This window comes from Embiotoca jacksoni, unplaced genomic scaffold (genome assembly GCF_022577435.1).
Source record: "Embiotoca jacksoni isolate LCO1_2020_lvr unplaced genomic scaffold, fEmbJac1.0.p SCAF_3, whole genome shotgun sequence".
Taxonomy (NCBI): Eukaryota; Metazoa; Chordata; class Actinopteri; family Embiotocidae; genus Embiotoca; species Embiotoca jacksoni.
In genome coordinates, this window is record NW_027185381.1 from 16393751 (window position 1) to 16409230 (window position 15480).

Sequence of the window (15480 nt, forward strand, 5' to 3'; positions counted from 1 at the left end):
TTCCAGCTCCATTTTTCGCGGTTCAGCGGTGTGTGTGTACAGCATGGCAGACATAAGAGCTGTGTTTAATGGACCTTACGCCCACAAGGAGGGGCCCGACCACCGATGGGTCGAATATGAGGGGAGGATACCGTATCCACGTCCTGGAACGGTATGTTGTCGGCCACACAAAGGAGCACAGAGACAAAAAAACCAAAACACTTTTGTCACTCCTGGCTACAGATGATTTTGTTTTTCATTAATCAGAGAAATTCCTCAACTTTCTTCCAAATTACAAAATAATAAACATGACCTAATTAGAAAAGTGCCCTGGTAGATTCGATGGTGAATTGGTCAAAAGCCTGTAGGACATGCTCACATCTGCACATGCAACCTAGTGACGTAACCTCGAGGTTACGCAACATGTCAATCAGTTTCTTTTTTCATTTTGTTTAAAAAAATGTAATCAAGGGAGGGAACAGGATGAGGGAAGCATTTGTTGTAAACTTTCGGTGTACAGCTGAGTGCACTCTGTGAGCTTTAGTACACAGAGTTACACAGATGTTCCACGTGCTTAGCCTCCTGCAGTTCTTAATTGGGCCACTAGGAGGAGACACACACCAGTCAATTTTCAGAGAGACACCACTTAACAGTTGAAGCTGAACATAAATATTGGTAAAATAGTCTCTAACCACAATCAGAGAGTGAAAGTATTTTTGAATCATTTGCATAGGATCAAGATATTTTTTTGTCCCTTAGTGCCCCAGCAAGACGTATGATCCAAGGATCAAGACCACCAAAGACTTCCCAGACGAGGTTGTCAGTTTCATCCGATTCCACCCTCTGATGTACCGCTCTGTCTACCCTCTGACTGGCAGGCCTGTGTTTACACGCGTCCGAGTGGACTACACCCTGACTCAGATTGTGGTGGACAGAGTTTTGGCAGACGATGGACAATATGAGGTTATGTTCCTGGGAACAGGTGAGACACACATGTTCCCCCCAGTAGTTGTCTCTTGAAAGTCTATATTTGACCAGGAGAGGGCACTAGATCACTTTGAATCGTCCTCAACCTGAAACTCCTTTTGCTTATGCTGATTTGGTCATGCAGTTGGGAAAATGAAGAAGTGTTAAGTTGCACTTTGATCCAGTATCTGATCTTAATTCTCAGCTCTTGAACATTTCCCAAAACTAAAGTTGATGATGGCCTTCATTGGACATGAAAACAATATTGATACCTAACCTGGTTTTCATTATTCACATGTGAATGTGTGGTTTGCTTGATTTCACCCCTACTTCTTTCGATCCTACTCTGTCATAGATGCTGGCTCAATTCTGAAGGTGGTGAGCATCACTCAAGAGAACTGGTCAACAGAGGAAGTGGTCCTTGAAGAGCTTCAAGTGTTCCAGGTTTGGTTATCAACATATCAACAGCCACACACACACTGACACACACATATACCGATTTGCTGCGAGTTTTGATTCTCCGTAGATACTAACTGTTGTGCTGCTGTCAGTGAGACAGCTCACTCATCAAACAGTGAAGTATTCATCATGCCTTTGTTGTACAAACTCTGCAACACTGACAGTTTTACTGAGCTGCTAATCATCAAACTCTTCTGCTGTTTTTCTTGGAACTGTGATCCAACAAAGAATGTTTTGGAGGTTTCAAAGTTGGAAAGTTTGTTTGTTTTACTCTTTGCAGGTTCCCACTCCCATCATCACTTTGGAGATGTCTTCTAAACAGGTTTGTTCTCATTCTCTTAAATGCTATTTTTTCCCCACTCCTCCCACCCTACGTTTGCATGTATTTTCTGCTCACTGCTTCCATTCATTCATTCAGTCATGTGTACATGCATGGTGTGGCTCAATACACAGTTTTTGTAATCCTCAGTTCATTCATGTATTCATGTTTCCTCTGTCTTTAGCCTTTCCTGTGTTCTTATAGCTCTCCCCCGTCTTGCCTCATTATCTAAGGGTCAGGAGTGTCAGTAGACACTTCAAACCCAATCACAGCCTCCATTAATCTCCTGCAGTGTTTGACCTGTGCATGTTCCTATGTGCCTGCTCACTCGTGTGACTTTCAAGCGAGTTAGAGCAGATCCTTAGAGTTTGCAGTTGTGAAAATTCCCTAAACTGAAAAATCCTTTAATTTCCGCGGTTTATTACAGGTGTCACTTTGATGTTTTGACATTTTAAATGAATGAATATTGGATGGATATTGCCATAGCCTGCAGTTATTCTTGAGCTCAATTTCACAATAGGGAGGACATTTTGATGAATGAAGAATGTGTAAGAAAAAAAAAAAATCACAAGAATTATAACAACGCCTTTTCCACACAGTAATAAAAAATATTCATGCATTGGGCCGAACGAACCAAGTAACCATCTACATTCAAAATGTACATTTTACACTTCTAACCAAATACATTTTTCCTATAGACAATAAACTTGAACCATGAAATTTACTTGTATGTTTGCCTTTCCTGAAGCAATGTTGTGTTTCACTATAGCAACAGCTCTACGTGGTTTCAAGTGAGGGGCTGGCCCAGGTTTCACTCAGCAGATGTCACCTGTATGGCCAGGCGTGTGCTGAGTGCTGCTTGGCGCGGGACCCCTACTGCGCCTGGGATGGACACACGTGCTCACGATACATCCCTGCATCTAAGAGGTATACATATGACACACGTCGTTGTTTTTGAGTTTTAAATATTTGAAATTGTCATGGCAGGATTTATCACAATAAACAGTATAAAAAAATCTACAGATACTTCAAACTGTCCCTTTGGTGGCGCACTTTGCCATTGTGTGTGTCTGTTTATGTGTGTTTCCTAGGCTGCTAAAAAGCTGTTCTTGCTATATGTATTTTCTGGTTTGGTTCTGTTTACATCTACAGTATTTTTTCCATGCTAGAGTATTAGTTCTTTTGAAGCAATCATTAGAAATGTTGATCTTTAGCTGATTAATGCAACTGTCATTCCACACTTCCAGAGTGACGTCTTTCAGGTGAAAAAGCATTTGTGTGAGGTTGTTCTTATGTTTTTGTTTGTGCGCTCGCTTGCATGAACCAAAGCCCTACAGAATCTATACCCCACAGTTAGGGGTCATACTGCCATATTATTGGCCAGTGGGGATGCTTTTGCAGGCTGGGATGGTTTATGCAATAGTAGAGGCCCTGTTTTTGGTCTCCAGGGCTATTTGAAAGCTGATCCTCACAGTGTCAGTGAATGTAGGCTACAGATGTCCCCTCACATGGGACGAACGGGAAGTGGAGGAAGAAATCAATACAAACTGAAGGAGTCCAAGTCAGCAACACCAAATCAGAGGTCAAATAAACTATATACATATAAACTATAACATTTATGAAGAGAAACAAAAAAAATGCATGTGCCAATGAGACTCTCACTTCATTGCTATTTCTTTTCTTTTAGGCATTTTAGAAAAAATACATTTGTCATGATGGCTTCATGGATTAAATTGATTTTTATTGCAGCATTTCAGGAGTCAATAACAGACAAAATGTCCAGAAATGTTTTGTACTGCATTTAGGTTTATAGATGTTGACCAGAGAAAGACACCACCAGTAGTTAGAGATGAACTTTTTACACATTTTAGGGAGTTGTGAAAAATTGCTGCTGGGAATAATATTGAACTTCCTCACATGTTTACCACAAGAACCTTATTTTTTTCAGAACATGTCAATTTGACATTTGAGCAAATATATACTTTAGCTGTATATGTAGAGAGGCCTCCATTTGAATAGCTGTTGTGCTTGACTAACTTGCTAAATTGAAGACTCTGCAAAAAATGAAGAAAATAGATCTGAATTTAAGCTTTATAGTCTGATGTCTTATTTTTACACTAGAAACAAAACAAAAAAAGTAATTACTGCCTTAATTTCTGGTGTTTTGACAAATTGTTGCTGCTAAAACTTAAATTCTTATTCCGAATTAAAATCCTCATGTCCAACTGAATATCAAAAGGAAAAAAATCTTGATAACTTGGTAATTAACGTGCCTCCCGTTGGGTGCTCAGGTTGTGAAACTGTCTAACAGTTGACTTTGCTAAGACTTACAGACAGTACATACTTATGTGTTCAGTAGTATGTATCCTGGCACTGAATGCACCTGAATAACATGTGTAACATGTTTAGTCTCAAAACAACTTGTGATGTTATTCCTAATGTTTGTATGTTTGCTTTTCAGGCGAGCCAGAAGACAGGACATCAAGCATGGAGATCCTGCTATTCAGTGCTGGGACACCGGGGACAGTACGTAGACTTTTTACTTTTGGGAAAAATACAAATACAGGATGAGCCCATCCTGTATTTGTCTTTGTAAGAAGGGTCTTTTTACTATTCAACCTGTAAATGCACATCCAGTGTAGAGATAAAGTTCAATGTGAAAGGCATTCAAGATGTTTCATTCTTATCCATCATGCAGTAATCAGGGATCCATCTGCCAATGACAACAAGTTCTCCAATCCATACTACCACATACGTCGTTTGGCGCTGCTGCTTAGGTTTAGGCACCACAATCTTTTGGTTAAAGTCAGGGAAAGATGATGGTTATAAGGATGACATAAACCCTTTTGTTGTTGCTACCCCCTCAGTTATTTAACCTTCATTGTCATGGCAACTGGGGAAGCGAATATTCAAAAACTGCTCTGACTCATGGTTGGGAACAGGAAGTGAACAATGGTCTACTCAAATCAAGTTGAAGTTGTATTGAACCATCCACCCTGCCCCACTTCCTCCTAACTAGTAAAAACTCACATCATATAGACGTAATCTCTACTGCGTCACTTCTCTGGGATACCACGTTGTCATCATTCGTACAACCGCTAGAGGTCACCTAACTATAAAACACAACTGTGGATTGCAATACGCAGCTTGTACAAACAACCTATTAGGTCTTTTTTTTGGAGGAGAACAGTCTCAATAATAAGCCCAAACATGCAGCCAGAGTCATGTCAGTGTCACAAGATAGTGTGGCCCCCACAGAGCCCTGATCTCAACATCATGAAGTCAATATGTGATTCTATGAAAAGACAGAAGCAACCGAGACGGCGTAAATCCATAGAAGAACTGTGGCAAGCTCTCCAAGACACTTTGAACAAGCTTCTGTACCTGCCAAGTACCTGGAAAAACTTTCAGGCTTTTGAGTTGTTTTTCTGCTTTTCTGAAGTAAATAAAACCTATTCATGGCATTCATTTGCTTGTTTTTTTAAGTTGATACATCTTTTGCATAGTAGAGTCATTGTGTACACCGTCACGAGTGGAAACCTGCAGGCTTTGTTCAAAGCAGAGAAATTAATAACAGTTGTGTATCTTCAGGTTTCGGTGGGGGACATGTGGAGGAGAGGGTTCTCTTTGGGGTGCAGAGCAACTCCACCTTCCTCGAGTGCATCCCCAAATCTCAACAGGCCCAGATCCGATGGTACATACAAAGACCCGGATCTGAACGCAGGGAGGAGGTCAGCAAGTATACTCATCTGCACACATGTTCACACCCACCACCTAGACACTGAAGGACAAATCAGTCTTCCTTTTCCTGGCCTTTTTTTTTTTCCTCTGCTCGCTATGTGAAGGCTGAAGGTGGACTTAGTTTTTGCTTTTCGTGGGCTCTGCCTGAGGGATTACATGTTTTTTTTTTATGCCAGGTCAAAAAGCAGGGAAGTTGCAGGGCAAAAGACCAATTTTTTACATGAGAGTTTCCCTTGATCCAAAAACATCATACTTGACTTAAACTTTGGCTTTAAGATCTAAGTCTTAAACCTTTCAGCAACTGTTTGTGATACAAATCCTTTCGAGGTGATGTTCATGACTTTCCAGGGCTTTCTAAAAATGTTAGCAGCTCTTCTGTCTTTGAGGAAGGTGAGGAATGACTTAAACCAGAGACTCATCCTAGGTGATAGGGATGGGACATATCATCCATCATCCATGCAAAATGGGAGGGGGGGGGGGGACTTTTTACCCTGCATGTAACCATTTTTGCATTTTGTGTTCATACTTCAGCACATTGCTTTTGGGTTATTTGAGGTAGACCGTACATTCTTTAAGTGTATAGTTTTTGGACACAAATTGTGCACACTAAACCAATAGCAAACACTGTCTTTACTCAAATGATTACTTAAAATAAAGCAGCTTCATCAGTTGAATACTCAATAAGTGATGGACTAGTTGGTATCACAGCACAGAAAATAACACTAACCTGCTAAGATGCCAGTTACTGCAAAGTAATTAAAACAATTTCAATCACACAAAAAAATCTTGATACAAGAGGATGGGTAAAGAAACACATCCAGGGACAAAGAGGTAATGTGTTTGTGCTTGAAGTGTGGAAAGGAACTCATTGATGATGACACTTGTCTCCTGAATGAGACAACAGAGTTGTGCCTACTCAGCACCCCCCTATCCAAACATACAAACCATCCTACACCCACTGTGAGTGCCTCTTACTGCCCAGGCCACTCACTCCTCATCTCTCTCCCCACTTCCCACTCTACTAATTTACTCCCCTGTCCCCTCTCTCAGGGGTGAATGTAAGCACACGGACAGGTGCAGAGGCCACTAAAGACCCATGTGTTCCTTTATGGGCTCGCACAGCAGAAAGCCCTATGTTTTTGTCCATGTGTGCGTGTGTGTGTGTTTCTTTATGAACCCCTACAGCGGAAATCATAACAGAGCGCTCCCCGGGGACAGCCATGTGTTTTGGTGTAATGAACACAATGGGGTGTTTTCTGTGTTTGTGTTTATAGGCATGCAATGATATGTGACCTATTGTACTCTAGACAAAGTGATGAAGGAGTGAATGCAGGAGTTCTTCCTCCCTCAGGATTGTCATGTGATAAGACACGGAAGCTAAACAAACACAACAGAATATGATGGATTAACGCTAAGTTTGTTGGTCTCGATTAGTGGAAACGTGTCAAAGGCTGTGTTCAGACTGCGGGCAAATCAGATTTGTTTCTCAAATCAGATCTTGAGGACAGACTGTCTGCACTGTTATTTGCAAGCGAACCGATTGAAATTGGTGTGTCCATACATCACCAACCCATCTGCGTGGGTTGCTGTGGTAACGATATATGCGCATCTACGCACAGATGCTTGGATGTTGCTTAGTTATCATACATACAAATTGGCAGAAAAATATTACCATTGAATTGACACACTACAATCATGTTTTTTTGTTTTTTTAATTAATAGGAAAAATACTAAATAGTTTGACAGATATATTGTCTTAACTCTAAGTAAGAGTCTGCATAAATGGGTTCTTTTTTTCTTCTTTGGCCAGAATATTAGGAAAACTACATAAGTCATAATCTTGCAGTTGGGTTATTTAGTTGTAGGACGTCCTTTTTGTGGTGCAAGATGGTCTACCTGTCCTCACAGCTGGGCAGCAGGTGACCCTTTAAGTGTCCGGCTCATTTCAGCCTCGCGCTCACAGTGCTTTTCTTCCCATTTTGTTTCCTTCTGTCTGTCATCCCTATTTCTCCCCTGTCCTCATCAGCCCCACCTTAATCTCTCCTCACTTCCTGCCGTCATGCTCCGTTGTTTGTCTACTTTGTTTCGACATACCTTTCATGCTGCCACCAACATTTCCCACACTTCTTTCCCACTTCTGTGTTTCTGTGTTTTGACAAAGTCTTCTACAGCCAGCTGTTCACAGCACCTGCAGCCCACTCCAGCACTTACTCCATGCGCTCCCTCCTCTTACCCCCTCGTAAAAGTCAGCTATTAAAGATATGAGGTTGAAGATATTTTGCTGTCTTTCTCACAGCATGTTTGTATGCATGTGTGTGTGTGTGTGTTTCTATTTGAGGCAGTGTGTGAATTCCCCTCCTGGAGCCTTGAATGCAAGTCCATTGGAAAATTACTAATAAGAAAAGCATGGATGATGGTAAATGTCATCCATGGCATGCATTAAAACAAAGTACAACCTTTTTAAAAGCGCAGGAAGTTCTTCACTTGATATTTGAGGTATCGGGTTAACCGAGAGCAAAACTGCTCACATCATCATTAGGAGCTTTTTTACGGCACGTGCATGCAAACCTGTTCAAACATACACATGGGTATCCGAGTTGGCCCACAAACACAGAGCACTGTACAATTCTCTTAGAAACTGCATTGCTATCCCTTGCAGGACTTTGCTGCCTTAATCAAATGCCCAGATACACACAAACACATGCACACACAGGCAGACAAACAAAAACAGACCATCTGGCTAAGTTTAAATGTCTGGCATTGCTGTTTAGTCACAGATGCTTTGATTTTGGATGGCAGGGTGGGGGTAGCTTGAAAGGCACACAAATACGCACATAAATACCGACTGAATGATCTATTAATTGACAACGAATTTAATGTTTTCTATCCCATGTGTTTTGTGAAGTCGGTCAGGTGTGTCAGGAAACAAGAATGTGATAGGAGACAGAGTAGTTAGCCTAATGTGTGTAAGGGTCAACATGTTGAGAGACTCCGAGGCCTGTGGGTCTGCCACTGCCAGGACAACACATCATCAGTGTCAGACCTGGGAACCACCACAGAGCTGAACACACACGATCAAACTGAAACTTGTAAAGACACTCGTGTGTAAGGAAAAAGAGAAAACGAAGCCGCAACACACGCACACGGGCAAACTCGGTAATATTCTGGCTTTCTTATCAGTTACACCTACAGGGGGTCAGGGCCGGGCTGTAGGAGGTATGCTTTTGAAAAAGCCACACATACTGGACACACACTCTAATGCCCTTTCTCCTTCCTCTCAACACAGCTGTGTTGTTTTAGGACCTGACAGCAGCCGCGCCACCTGATGAATCACGGTGGATGCTAAATGAAAAGAGGGCCATAAACATTAGCAATGCCACTAACCCTTACACCTTAATGACAAGCACACAGTCTCTCCCACCAACACTCACTGCTCACACTCATTGTGCATCTAAAGATCTCTCCACACCAGATAATGACCTCTGGCCCTCCACGCCGTGGGTGATACATACCGCACCCAATTCAATATGCTTCCTGTTTTAGGGGTCATTACCTTGTTTAACACACCTTGAATACAAATCTTGCCTGAAAACGTATGTTTGTAAACAGGGTGGAAGGTATGAAGCTGCTGTCATGTGCACTCAGCCTGATTCATTGTTTAGTGGTAGTGAGAAATACAAAGTTTGTGCAGATTTACTGTAAAGCTTTAAAGCTTGATTCTTTATAAGATAAAGATTTGTAAAAATAAAAAAAAAGGAACATTTCACATAATTTTGTGATGTACCACTCATGTTTTTTTTTTGTCTCTCAGGTCACACCAGATGATCGTGTTGTTCACACTGACCGAGGTCTCCTGATTCGCTCCCTGCATGCCTCTGATGCTGGTGTGTATGTCTGTGTAGCTCAAGAGCACACACACTTCACCCACACTCTCCTCCGTCTCACACTACAACTTGTAACGCACGGACAACTAGACAGGAAACCCAAGCCCAGTGAAGATCCCGCAGGGGAGCCGCACCACGCCGCAGAGTCACGTCAGCGCTACAAAGACTACCTGAGAGTGATGAGCTCTCCCTTCAGCTCTCTGGAAGAGTACTGTGATTCACTGTGGATGGAGAAGAGGCCGTCAAGGGTACGAGGACGAGGCGTAGGAACTGGCAAATGGAAACACATCCAGGAAATGAAGAAGAGCAGAAACAGGAGACACCACAGAATGAGGGAGCAAGAAAGAGAAAAACAGGAGCGAGGGAGGGTAGAGAGGGCAGCAGCGCAGTGAGGGAAGGGTACAAAAAACCATAAAGGTTTGCTGTATATATTTACTGGTTTATGGATGAAGATGATGTGACACAGAACTGTAAAACTGCAGTGTCAGATAAGCAACAAAGTTTAACTCTGCGTTGTTCAGTGATAATAATACTGAAATCATTTTTTTAAAGCAAACATCAGAGAGTGAATGTCCGAGTTATGCTATCAGAAACAAGCAGTTAATTTTGTACATCTTTTGTCCGTTGACTTTTACTCAAGCTAGAGTGTTACTGACCAGATGAAGGATTGCAACATGACTAGTCTTTGCAACTGGCTGTGACTGCCATTTTCCCCCAACAGTTAAGATACAACTTTCAGTTCATAGAGGTGTTTATTGGATGATGTTAAAAGATTTGGTTGATTGGTCAAATTGGAAAAATATAAAACAATAACATAAGAGTATGTTCGTGATATTGACATTGCTTTCATGTTGAATGACTGTAAATATTTATATAACATGTACAGGAGATACCGCATGCTCAATTTAGTCTTATTACTGATGCGTATATCTATAATAACAATCAATTATTATGTTTTGGCTGACAAAATGTCATATTTTTGTACAATCCCTTCACTCTTATGTACTGTAGCTTAAATTGATGTTTTAAGTAGGACATGTTTTTAAAAGTTATTTAAATAAATTTGTCTTGGAGCCTCTGTTCCATGAATTACATGCTTACGTACTTTCTGTGCGGAGATAAGAGTAATACGCAGAAAATCTCATGCAGCAGTTACAGACAGTCTCGAGCATACAGCAGCATGTTCAGAATGGGTTAGGGTTAGTTCAGCTGCGCCTCTCCTGATATAGCAACACAAGTCCCTGTACGCTGTATGCAGATGTCAGAATGATTCAGGACCAGCTGGTCTGTTCCTTAGTGTGTGTCTGTGTGTGTATTTGTGTAAAAGAGAATGAAAGAGAAAGTGGGCATCTTCAGGAGAAACCATGCATGTGTGAAAACTTGTAGTCAAGCCTCGGCGAGTCACAGGTTTTCCAGAAGAGTCTGAAAAAGCTGAGAGGGCACTGACGTCAGAGGCAGGAGTGTGACAATCGAGCATTATACAACCCAATGCGCCTGACCTGATTTGTGTATTTGGACTTGCATAGTGATGTAGATAATATCATACGCACAGTTTGTATCATGCTGACAATTTATGAACAGAGATTGTTCTGTTGAAGGCATCATCACAGTCATTAGAGTCCTCTTTTCTAACTGATATAGTGGTAACCTATAATAGAATTTCAGGTGAGCTGACAAAATACTGCAGGTATGACAGAGTAACAAATGTGCTGCAAACTTCTATAAAGGTATGAAAAAATGGCACATTAATTAATGTATTTTTTGACGCCCACCACTGACTGCTATTACTGCCCCTCTGATGGGGACTAAATTTTCACAATAAATGGAAGTTTTCTTTGCCCTCTCTGTACATATATATGAACAGCATAGAATTCGCCTGTTTTGTGTTTCTCCACAGTGATTTTGTATGGCTCTTGTAACAAAGACAATGAATATTTCAAGCACTTCCTCCTTGTCTATAGTTTATTTATCAGTTAGCTGCAAAGAACAAACTACATCTCCCAAAAAAGGAAACAGCAGAGGGACATCACAAAAGGACCAGAATTGGCTTTAAGAAAGCGTTATCTTCTAAATGTAAATCAATATAAATGTGTTTTTTTACTTTATAGTTATGATATAATTTGTTAAAGAAGAAGAACAACAAAACAATGTACTTGTGAGTCATTTTTGGGTAAAACTTAGTGCTGCCTCCTGATTGCTTCTTTACATTACTCATTCGTCTGCTACGGCCCCTTAATAATTTCCCCTACTGCCCTTCACTTTCATGGGTCGAATATGCCATGAACTAATTAGCTCACCGAGGTTGAAGGGGGAGATAAAACAGATTTCGATATACTTCACTGAAATGTCGGGAAGATTGTAAAACTTTTAGAGATGGAGAAAAGATGCTGGACTGAGGGTGGCAGTAGTCCAACTGCACTATTGTGGGTGTTGTTTAGACTAATTTTAACAGCGTAAACTTCTTATTTATTACAAATTATTCTTCCTGCCGCAAGGTATTTTTCCAAACATTTTATTGCAGTTATGCTTTGAAGGAACTGTTCCTACATACATGTTCTATTGTCAGATGATATTCCTTCTCATAAAGAGCTCTTGTATGCAGCTGTTTGTCAGTCGTTTGCTCAGCCCACTAGCGTGCTCAGAGTTCATTTGACCTTCACATTTGGCTGAAGATGAACCAGTGAGTAAAGATGACTTGCTGCAATAGAAAGGCAGACAGAAGCAGCAGGGGTTGAACATGGAGACAGAATTCAAGGAAAGAAATAAGAAGGAAGCAGTTAATTTGATGTGATTGGCGTAATGAGCGAGCACGTCTGCTCAGGAGCCCCCGTAGTGGAACTGTATACTATACTCACACACAGACAAAGGCACATGCACACACCTGTGTCCACTGATCCACATGGGCAACTTTCATCAAGATTAGGTACTGTGCATGGGACCAGGGTCTTCCCAGTAGGTGGCATGTGTGAAAAATTGTGGAGCTAGAAGTTCTTTAATTAGATTGTATTTATGAGGCCTGATTTAATAAGTGGTTTGTCGTGGTTCATTTCGCTTTTTTATTCCTTGTGCAAAAATAATCTATCTATACAATGAATTAATATTACATCAAATTAATACTTTGGTAATAGTAAGTGGTGTTTTTCTTTGTATAGTAACACATGATACACATTCGATTAAAAAAAGGTTAGAGAGAAACTTCAAATACAGCAAAGAAAACAATTATCGAGAGTGCAAATGTCATTGCCCGGTGTTAGTTGGCACATACAAATGAACATACAGACTGCAATATGTGGTGACCTGAATCTGTCATTCTGTCTGCTTCCATTATCATGACACCAGTAATCACATATTTGTATCAGTTTATGCAAGTGTGCCCAGGTGCAAGAATTCAAAGCAAAGGTGTTTCCCGATAAACACCGTCCCACAGCAAACTTCCCCAGCGCCAATGCCAGAATTAAGATATCAAACACCGTGACAGGAATACGAGAGCAAGAGAAAAAAGGAGCAGAGAGCGTAATTGAGATGTCAGACCACATAGGTGCTTCTGCTTCTATATTACAGGGTATTTACAGCTGTGCAGATGTGTGTTTGTCAGGCGTTGACACTGAACCTCTGGGCCTGGGTGGGGACAGCTAAGTGTTGTGTGAGAGCTGTTGGACTGACGGGTGAGCGGGGGGGGGGGGGGGGTATTGATGGCTGCCTGGGGGTACTGCAAGGCAAGAGGTATGTGTATATGAGCTAGAAACAGTTGTTCCCTCCGAGTAATGACTACATGTGCTCCGTCTGTTTGATTTACAGACATAAGTGATAAGTGATCTCTCCTCACTCAGGACAGGCAGGATACAGTGAATATTCTAAACATACCCTACGATAGATGTTTTCATTTGTTGTGCAAGTAGCTGCCTTGAAGAATCCATGTAAAGACAAGATGTGTCCTTGTCCTGTCCTTCTCCCTTGCTTGGTGAATCAAGATGTGACTTTTCCTCGGTTGGCTGTGGGGTGATCACTTCTGATTGGATAATGTGTCATTTTTACTTTGTGCATCCATGCCTTTCGTAGGGGTTTTGATCAGGCCCATGTTCCTCTCATTCAAGGTCAGGGGTCACAAGAGATGCTGACTGGATGAGAAGTCTCTGGTATCAAGGTTTGGAGAATACCGCTTCAGATTTTTTATTTAAAATGTCTGTACGAGAGATACTGATTGTTCTAACCACTGAGTTGACTGTAATTACATTTAAAAGATAAGCAAATAAACTTGTACATGGCTAACTTTCATCTTTGTGACAGTTTAATGTAGTTTGTCCTGTAGTTTTACATTCATGTTTAATCTTTCTTTCCCGAATTTTAGGCAACACGGAAATGTCAGTAACACAAATCTTGTGAGCAGTGGCGGTTTCTTAATACGAGGTGCTGGGGCGCCGCCCCATCCAATGTTGAAGGAAAAAAATACCACTTTAACATGTAAAACATAAATGAATTATATATTAATAGTTTGCTCGTAAAATGCACCTGGTTGTCTGTCAGCGCCTGTGAGCATTCAATAAAAACTGTTGTATTTAGTCCATTTCTGTGTAAATACATCTACTTCCTGGTGCGGGGTGCCGGACTAATAAGAGTGAATGCAAGTCGTTCAACTTTTGGCAACCACGGAACCCGAGGATGCTCTTCATTTGGTCGTTTCTGATTTTCCCACATTTCCGCACATCTCTGCGCCCCGGACCTTTCCTCTTTTATTGGCAACGAACCAGTGTTGTTTTACGTTTCTTTATCTAATGTGATTGGACAACTCTTGACGTCGTCCAGGTTCACTGCTTCTTTGCTATCTGACCGGCAGTGGAATGGCAACTTAAAGTGGAACTGCGGAAAATTCGGTCATTTCTAGGCGTGAGACGAGTATCCGGTACCGATAATGTACTTTTGACGAGTATCATTCGAGTAAAGGTGTCAATATCCGTGTTGATGAAGGCTTCTAACAGACACTAGCTGTGTGCACACATTGAGGCAGCTACACACAGAACCCCGTCTCCTCGTCTGAACAGACTGATGCAGTTTGAGACACACTGGCCATGCTGTCAATGTAAAAGAAGCTGGTGACTGAGATGTCTGACTTTAACCAGACCAGAAGGAGAAGAGGGCAAAATTCACGTTCAAGTAGTGCTACTGGCTAGTGTATAGGCAACATTAATGTGTTATGTTGTTTTGGATTTGCTTTTGGCATAGCCTTTACTGTATAATCACCCATCGCACCTACTTACAGAGGTGATCACCTGTAGGTGACCTATCTCATGCCGCAGACACGTGAAAACAATCCTAGAAGAGCAGACCTCCACATGCAATGATCAAGTTTCCACTAGGGCTAATTAATCATAACAGTTTTGTAATTTCTATGAAAATCCAGTGTTTGTGTAGCTGTCTTTCATGATTTCATTTTACCCTCTTCAGAAAAGATGGTTGATGGAATAGATGTCCAGTCCAGTCTGATGACCTAAAATCTCAGAACATGGGTACCTTTGCTTGTTTCTCTCAAAGATCGGCTTTAGTCAGCATTTTTGCAGTGGGGTGCTGAACACACAGGAGTGTCCAGTAGTACCTTTACAAATCTAAGTAACATCTGTCAGCACCTTGTGTGCTCTGAAAGGAACTGTAGCCCCTTAGTAGCAATCAATATGGGATGATGAGTTTTGATACACCAATGGGATTTGATAACAAAATAAATTAAGATCTGACTGATGGCTCTGCAGACAGCATTGTCTTACTTTTCTCTACAAATAAATTACAACAGAAAATATATAATTCTGATTATTATTTATCATATTTTAGCCAGTCACACCTTCGTTGATACCGAACAAATTCCACAGTGACCGCAAACCTTCCCATACCAAAGTGCTTTTGTTGCAGAAACTCAACCTCAGACGAGACTTTGGGTGCAAAACAAAGTCTCTGATGTGAGAGTTGAGCACTTAGTAAGCCTGTCTTAGACCCACCCCACCTAATGCCGACTTCATTCAATCAAAACAAAAAGCAAGGCCTCTGAAAATAATTATTGCACATTGATGCACCTTTGAAAACAACAAGACAGGGTTGGTGTAGTGCTACTATCATGAGAGACGGAGAACGTATTGTTTCCTCCCA

General features: G+C 41.3%; 1 protein-coding gene across 2 annotated transcripts in view; it reads left to right on the forward strand.

Moving 5' to 3' along the window:
• sema3d (sema domain, immunoglobulin domain (Ig), short basic domain, secreted, (semaphorin) 3D) overlaps nt 1–10421 on the forward strand; it is a 29725-nt gene extending 19304 nt beyond the window's left edge. For both annotated transcript variants that reach the window (XM_069163081.1, XM_069163082.1), the window contains 8 exons: nt 7–151; nt 739–961; nt 1301–1389; nt 1685–1726; nt 2493–2650; nt 4185–4249; nt 5315–5454; nt 9276–10421. In XM_069163081.1, coding sequence (XP_069019182.1) covers nt 7–151; nt 739–961; nt 1301–1389; nt 1685–1726; nt 2493–2650; nt 4185–4249; nt 5315–5454; nt 9276–9740 — 1327 coding nt within the window. In that variant the 3' untranslated portion in view covers nt 9741–10421. The remainder of the gene's footprint in view (nt 1–6; nt 152–738; nt 962–1300; nt 1390–1684; nt 1727–2492; nt 2651–4184; nt 4250–5314; nt 5455–9275) is intronic.
• The last annotated feature ends 5059 nt before the right edge of the window (nt 10422–15480 follow it).